This window comes from Triticum dicoccoides, chromosome 7B, assembly GCF_002162155.2.
Source record: "Triticum dicoccoides isolate Atlit2015 ecotype Zavitan chromosome 7B, WEW_v2.0, whole genome shotgun sequence".
Taxonomy (NCBI): domain Eukaryota; kingdom Viridiplantae; phylum Streptophyta; class Magnoliopsida; order Poales; family Poaceae; genus Triticum; species Triticum dicoccoides.
Window position 1 is genome coordinate 293,490,207 of NC_041393.1, and position 7,866 is coordinate 293,498,072.

The 7,866-nt window shown below is 44.2% G+C and overlaps 1 protein-coding gene across 3 annotated transcripts in view; it reads left to right on the plus strand.

The window, feature by feature from the left end:
• Positions 1-1,341: 1,341 nt before the first annotated feature.
• LOC119336761 overlaps positions 1,342-7,866 on the plus strand; it is a 50,635-nt gene continuing 44,110 nt past the window's right edge. For 2 of the 3 annotated variants that reach the window (XM_037608836.1, XM_037608838.1), the window contains exons 1-3: positions 1,342-1,577; positions 2,031-2,529; positions 5,682-5,773. In XM_037608836.1, coding sequence (XP_037464733.1) covers positions 1,501-1,577; positions 2,031-2,529; positions 5,682-5,773 — 668 coding nt within the window. In that variant the 5' untranslated portion in view covers positions 1,342-1,500. The remainder of the gene's footprint in view (positions 1,578-2,030; positions 2,530-5,681; positions 5,774-7,866) is intronic. The other variant, XM_037608837.1, reaches the window with a different exon arrangement.

The window sequence follows — 7,866 nt, forward strand, 5'->3', positions numbered from 1 at the left end:
ATTAAGTTAACAAGAACGAAGTAACGCCTTAAGCAAGATGACATGATGTAGAGGGATAGATCCAATCAATATGGTAAAACCCCCATCTTTTTATTCTTAATGGCAAGAATACAATACGTGCCTCACTACCCCTTCTATCATGGGTGAGGACACCGCAAGATAGAACCCATCACAAAGCACCTCTCCCATTGCAAGAAAAATCAATCTAGTTGCCCATACCAAATCAATAAATCGGAGAGAAATACAAAACTATCTTAATCATGCATAAAAGAGTTCAGAGAAGACTAAATAATATTCATAGATAATCTGATCATAAATCCACAATTCATCATATCTCAACAAACGCATCGCAAAAGAAGATTACATCGAATAGATCCCCAAGAACATCGAGGAGAACATTGTATTGAAGATCAAAGAGAGAGAAGAAGCCATCTAGCTACTAGCTATGGACCCTTAGGCCCTGTATGCTACCGTTTTGATGAGGATGGGGCTGAAGCTCATTCAGTGTCCTGATCCTTTTTAGCTTGTTTGAAGAGGTGTTCCAGCTAGAAGAGGAAGAAAGAATTAAGGTGTGTACTCTATTTTGGAGATGGTGGCATGAAAGAACAAAGTGAATGCAGGAGGGGAGATGAGAGCTCCTCAAATTATTTTAGCTTCAATTGATTATTATGTGCTTGTTTTGAGGAACATCAAGGAAAAAAGAATGGCCAAGAAGAAACATGTTAATCACGGGTTGTCTCCTCCCCTAAGTGAGTATATGAAAATTAACACCGATGGATCTTTTCATGAAGTAACAAGCACATGCAGATGTGTTTTCGTAATCAGAAATGATTCGGGCGAGCTGATTGCTGCAGGGTACTTATCAAATGCTCTCCAGCTATGCTATATGCTGTTAACGTCGCATCTAGAATTGGATGCAGCCGGATCATTCCGGAGACTGATTCAGAGGTGCTGAAGCAAACAGTTTCAACTGAATCTTATAATCTAGCTGAACTGGGAGTTCTTTTTCAGGAAATAAAGCACTAGTTAAGAGTCGCTGTTGATGATGTAAAGTTGAATGTTTGTTCAAGAACATGTAACGTAGCTGCGTTAAGAACTGAATTAGGAAATGACAATTTCAACATCTGGATTGGCCATTTTCCAGAATTTGTAACAAGCCTGGTAGCTGGTGACACTGCCGGCAAGTAGCAGGTTATGGAATACATGCTGTTCCTTTCAAAAAAGAAAAGAAAAGAAAAACACACGAAAAACTAGACACTCCCAGAAAAAGGAAAAGAAGAAGAAAGGGAGAAGCCAAGTGGCCCTTCCCGGTGCCTATCGTTTCCGGGGCCCTCTTCCCCCCTCCTCGCTCGCCTCGCCTGGAAGCCTTGCTTCGGTTGAGTTCTTTCCCACCGCAGCTTCCCTCCAGATATAAACCCTATCCCTCTCGTCCTCGCTTGTTGTGAAGCTCGTGAATCCCGCGCCGGTCTCGTCGTCGGCCTCGAGGAGTAGCAGCCCCTGATGGCGACCGCCGTGGCGTCGCAGCCGCGACACTTCACCCTCGGCGGCGAGCCGAGGGCAGCCATCTGCGCAGCCAGGTCGGACTTCTCTCTCTATCTCGTTCTATGTCTTTCCGAGGCTTTGCTAGCTGTCCCATTAGTCGCTAGTTGCTACTGTTAGCTCTCTGGTGGGAGGTATTGCGCAGGAATGCGCTGATTAGGCTTGCTATTGGGAGGTGTTGGTGTGGCTGCTTGTGGTTTGTTGAATTGGTCTCTGAGTTGGGCGGGTGATTCGGGGTTGTGTGTAGGCTGGAAATTTCTGCCTGGTTGGTCTGGTAGCTTGCCGGCAAAGGTGATGCCTGTAGCATTGTGGTCTCACAGTCTCATCGTCAAAAATGACTTGCGAATCGGGTTCCAAAACTTGTTTTGGCTTCTGTTCTGTTGGTTTGATGGGTGGAACTAGTGGACAAATATTTGTGATATAATGAAGTTCATTTTACGGTTCTGTTTACTGTTTTGGATTATTAACTGATCAAATGGGTATGTTTGCAGCACATCAAAGATTTGCACCCTGGACAAAGTATATGGATTCAGGTTCGTATGCAGAAGTGTTGTTGATCTAAGGAGTAAAAAATTCCATTCTCAAATTTCTAAGAGAAAGTGCTATTTAACAAGTTCACCATCGGAATTTGAGAAGATCATTTTGAGTGCTAGATGGTTAGAATTTAGGAGACAGAGGATAGCCTTTCAGAGAACTAGAAGGCGGGTTCACAGTATTCCATTGGCTTCTCAAGATGATGGCAGTGGTGTGTCTGTTAATGGAGTACCACAAGTTGATCCAGCAAGTCAAATGAAGGAAATAAGGGTGAAATTGGATAAAGCATTGCAAAATGAAGACATAAGCACTGGCCTTGTCCAATCAATACATGATGCTGCGAGATCTATTGAATTGGCTTTCCTTGATCACAGCAAATCATCAATAGACTCTTGGTTCCCAAAGATGTGGCTTGGTGTTGATAACAATGCATGGATAAAAGCGCTGTCTTACCAGGTAGAAACTTAACAATCTTCAGATGTAATTTTTGCCTTTGTGCTTTGCGTGAAGAGAGTGATGAATCTCTGTAGTCTTAATAGGTTTTTGTTGAGTTTTCCCCCATTTCCACTCAGAGAACAGCCATGAGTATTTTGTGTAAACCGTAGTTGTTATATGCATCCTTATTTCTTTTGCTTCTTCAGCCCATTCAGGTAATTCTGTTGTTAGCCAATTTTTCTTCTTGAATTATTGAGTACAATTCTGTTGTAGTCAGTTTATATACTTGGCGGTTATTTTGTATGTTAGGTGGCTAAAAAAAATTATGGATGGTTTATCAATTGTAACTGAATCCAGTAGTGTGTATTAAAACAGTAGTAGCTCTGTCACAACCTAGGTTGCGGAGGGGATAACCGTGGGACGTTGGAAGGAGGGGGGGCGAGGATATTTGGGTTTTGGAGCCGTGGTGAGGTAGACATCCCCTCTTCTCTAATTCTTTCATCGATACCTGATTACACGCTAATTGCCTGGCTTTATAACGCAGCTTGGCAGTAGTTTAGGAAGGACTTGAACCGACTCAACTAACAAGGAAGGATCTACACAGAATCTGAACTAACCAAACTAACTTGACTTGGGAAGCAATAAAAGCAATTAGGAGTTTAGGACCTATCTGTCTAGCCCAGTATCCCATGGCGTGACATCACTCGCCCCTTCGACAAGCAGCTCGTTCTTGAGCTTGAAAGAGCAATAGTCTGCCTAAGAAGACTCCGGAACCAGTGCTTGTGTCCAGTTGGTGCCTCGTCTTCGGAAACATCCACCCAACAAGCATAAAGGCACTTGCAGCGATGGCCGGGGTTGTACTTGCCGTCACTGTTGTAGCAGAGGCCCTTGGCACGCCGCTCGTGCATCTCGGTTCGTGATAGCCACATGAGTTGCCGCTTGCTGGGTAACGCCACCATCGCCTTGGGAGGAGCTGCATGTTCTGGAGTAGATGGCTTGACACCTCCCTAGTGGTTCCCTTGGGCATGAGAGCTTTCTCTCTTGCTGTCTTCTGGCGTGTCACACTCCTCTTACGCGCGTGCATGATCCATGGCATCCTCTAGTGTCGCTGGGTACATGAGCTTGATGTCGGTCTGGATCGACCTGTGAAGACTCACCATGAACGGCTCCACCTGGTGTGCCTCTGTAAGTCCTTCGCACCTGCACACGAGAGTTAAAAATTGCTCCTCATAGTCGTCGACGGAGCCGGTTTGATGCAGGTTCTTAATCCCTGTCAGCTCGATGTTCCGGATTTTGGCTCAAAACACCGATCCAGCATTGAACTGAACTCCCTCCAGGGAGGCACGCTATTTGCACGTCTGAGGCGTCGGTACCATAGTGATGCCTGCCTCCGTGCCTCCCCAGATGGTAGGATGTGAGCCACTCCTTGCACTTTCCGGTGTGCCTTGCCCATTTGCTCAACACGAGTGAGCCATGGCAGTGCGTCTTCGGAGACGTCAAAGATTCAGAACTCCAGCTTGTGAAATTTGGGTTTGCACTCGCCGGTTTCAGTTGTGGGCAGGCTGTTATGGTGTCTGTCTTTAGGTTATCCCTGTACTGGCCCTTGCCGGAGCCACCCACTCGAGGCACTCGATGCCCAGGCGATTGGCTGCTGCTTGCTCCCTCATTTCTCAGTGCCCTCTTTAAATTTCTTGAAGACAGTGCCTTTCAGTTCACCCAGAAGTTCTTTCTGGTGGGCGGACAACTTCTCATCCAGAAGCTTGGTGATCTTGGTAACCATGCGGGATGGTGGTGGGGATTGGAGAATCGGTTCGTCTCATGCCAAGTTGTCATGACCTAGATTGCGGAGGGGATAATCGTGGGATGTTCGACGGGGGCAATGGTAGTTTTGGCGCCGGTAAACCTCCTTTTTTCTCTATTTCTTTCTTTGATACCTGATTACACGCTAATTGCCTAGCTTTATAGCGCAGCTTGGCCTATGTTTTTAAGGCGGTAAGGCGAGGCGAGGTGCTAGGGGGGCGCCTCACTGCCTAAGCGCTAAGGCATAAGGTGAGGTGACGCCTTAGAGACTTGTAAGCAACAGAATTAAGTAGAATTTGGTAGGCATTAGGCAACTAGGCATACAGCCATACACCGCCGGAGAGGTGCTGCTTGCTTGTTGTTCTGGAGAGGATGGAGAATCTGCAGGAGAGGAGGGGGAGGAGGAACTGCAGGAGAGGAGGGGGAGGGGGATCTGCTGGAGAGGAGGGGGAAGCTGCCAGAGAGGAGGGGGAGAAGCTGCTGTAGAGGAGGGGGAGAAGCTCAGATCCAGCCTGGGGGGTGGGGGGAAACTGAAAATCGTTACAGGTCTCTCTCTCTCTCCCTCTAGTACCTGTTGGCGCCAAAACAGACTTTCCCGCCCTTTCCTTCCCTCCCAGTTATCTGTTTCCCGCCTAAACCACCCAGCTCTGTCTAAGGCGTCCTTATTTGCCTAAGGCAGGCAGAGTGGCGCCTAGGCGGACGCCTTGGACGCCTTAAGGACTAAGGCGGACGCCTTAGGCACACATGTAAGGCAAGGCCGACGCCTTGGCTCCTTGGGGCGCCCTGACGCCTAGGCGTCGCTTAGGCGACGCCTTAGGGACGCCTTAAAAACAGAGAGCTTGGCAGTAGTTTACAAAAGACTTGAACCGACTCAACTAACAAGGAGATATCTAAACACAATCCATACTAACCAAACTAACTTGACTTGGAAAGCAATAAAAGCAATTAGGATTTATCCGGCTGGGCCCAGTATTCTATGGCTGCGTGACAAGCTTCCTGGTGGAAGTGATTTTGCTCTGGAAAATACGTGTGAACTTGTGAAGATGCTGCCACTATTAATCAACTTAGGTCCAAGCACCACAACTGACATGCTTTATTTTAATATTCCCTCTGTTCACAAATATAAGATGTTTTAGATATTTCAAAATATGGACTATATACGGACAGAAATGAGTGAACACACTAAAACGTGTCTATATACATCCGATTTACAAAAAAGTTAGAACATCTTATATTTGTGAACAGAGGGAGTATTTCTTAATTCCACATCTTAATTCCACATGGATATCTTTCAATAAGCCAGCTGCAGATTACAATTTTTTGGTGAGATTCGAATTTTCTTCTCCCTCAATTATTACATAAATTGTTTGCAGGCTGCTGTTAGCTCGTTACTGCAAGCAGTTATCGATGTTTCGTCAAGGGGGAACGGCAGAGATAGAGATATTAATGTATTTGTTCAAAGGAGGTAGGTCCTCTAGCTTTTATCTTGATTTTCATACCGAATTGCTCAAAATTTGGCCGAAAATTGCTCAGAGCTTATCCTTATTACTTACTCCCTCTGTCAACAAATGTAAGGCGTTTTATATCACTAAAGTAGTGACCTAAAATGTCTTATATTTGTTTACAGAGGGAGTATATATGTGTTTCTATTACTGAGTTCAGTGTTGCGGTGGATTATGATAATCCCTTTTGCCTAACCAGCTCTTACCTATTTTATCCTTTGGTTTGGCTAGCCATCCTTTTCCTGTTTACACGGCTACTTCTATCCGCAATAGACTATAAATAAGTTGAGCACACCACAATTTAGCAACCACACACCGAGTCTACGGTTTAAATATCATGAAGCAAATCCTGTTTTTTCTACTTTACATAGTACTCATCTATGGCCCACCCATTCCAAATCCTGTTTTTTCTACTTTACATAGTACTCATCTATGGCCCACCCATTCCAAGATTCAAGTTTGACCACATTTAGATCGATAATATGTGAATTATGTGACACAATAGCCATACCACTGGATCAGGGGCGGCACCACTTTGGTGCAAGGGTTTTCTAATGAATGCCCAAGTTTTTGTGCAAATAAGCGAGTATATATTGTTAGGAAAGCAACTTCTCTATAGAAGGCCCAAGGGGCATATATATATATATATATATATATATATATATATATAGTAAAACTGTGCCTATCATAGCTTGCCACGGAACTAGTTAAGGCTTGCTAAACATTTAACGGTTTAAAAGTAAGTAAAAAATATGAAATAAATAGTGGAGCCTCACTCTAATTTAATAAGATGATCCAACGGTGTGATTGTGAAAATATGCATTTATGTGTCCTCAGCGAAAAAAACAAGCATTTAAGCTCACTGCAGGATCAATATATATTGAAACATTTGTTCTTTTTGTCCAGGACACATGCAGTTATATATTTTTAATCCATCCATTGGATCATGTTATATTATAGGTGTGTTGGTTCAGTATTTTTTTCATGATCTTTAAGAACTTTTACACCGTCGAAAACCTTAACTAGTTATGTGGCAAGCTATTGTAGAAAATCCTACTCCTAGACCAATACTAATACTTCCGAACACCCCCCCCCCCCTTCTCAAATGCAAAGCGCATGCAATAGCATTGCATTTGAAGAAGTGTAATACTAGAAAAAAAATGATAATCCAAATCCGCGTTTTGAGTGTCGTTGTAGCATGAAGAGTCTTCAAAACCTGTCGAGTCGCCAAAGGGGATAAGAAGAGATGGCACGTCAAAGGAAGACACCACATCAATAGAAGATACAAGAGAAGTATCAAGAGAAGATGGGTTGTCAAAAGAAGATGGCACGTCAAGAGAATGAAGCATTGCTTAAAGAATCATCGCCCATGAAAACCGACGGCGAAAGAAGCTCGGCGGCAAGAGAATGAGCTTAGATGAACAATGCAAAGAGAGGCCACAGAAATCCTATTGAAAAAGGCTGACGAACAAAAGTTTGGTGGACTCCTATGACGTGAGAAACACAAAATATCAATGGATTTGGTGGACGCAGCGGAAAACAAAGAAAACTAGAAAGCTCAAAACGCGTTGCAGCGCCGGAGACCATGCTTAATTAACTAGGCATTATCATTTTATGGGTCAGTTTAGGTCTCCGGCGCTGCAACTCGTCCTTACAATCCGCGTTTTGAGTGTCGTCGTAGCATGAATTGTAAGTGTGCCGTGCTTAATTAACTGGGCATTATTATGGGTCAGTTTACACCAACACTTAGCTAGTAAAAGTATTCAGTTGGCTAGTAGTCAATTTGGTTTTTGCTTGTCTTGTGCTAGAGCTATAAATGACATCAGTAAATGAGCCGTTTGTACTGGTAGTGGGGTAGTATAGCTAGGTGCTTCTGAGCTGTATTGTTCAGATTGGTCTGAAGCCTTGGGGGTCAAGGTCGGTTCATGTAGCCTATAAATAGGCATGTATGCCATCTTTGTAAGATAAGCTTGTAGTGCATCAACTAGAGAAATGGCTTTGGTTGTGTGAGGCAGCAAGTCACCAAAACAGCTTGTGTTGTGCATGTGAGAAAAGA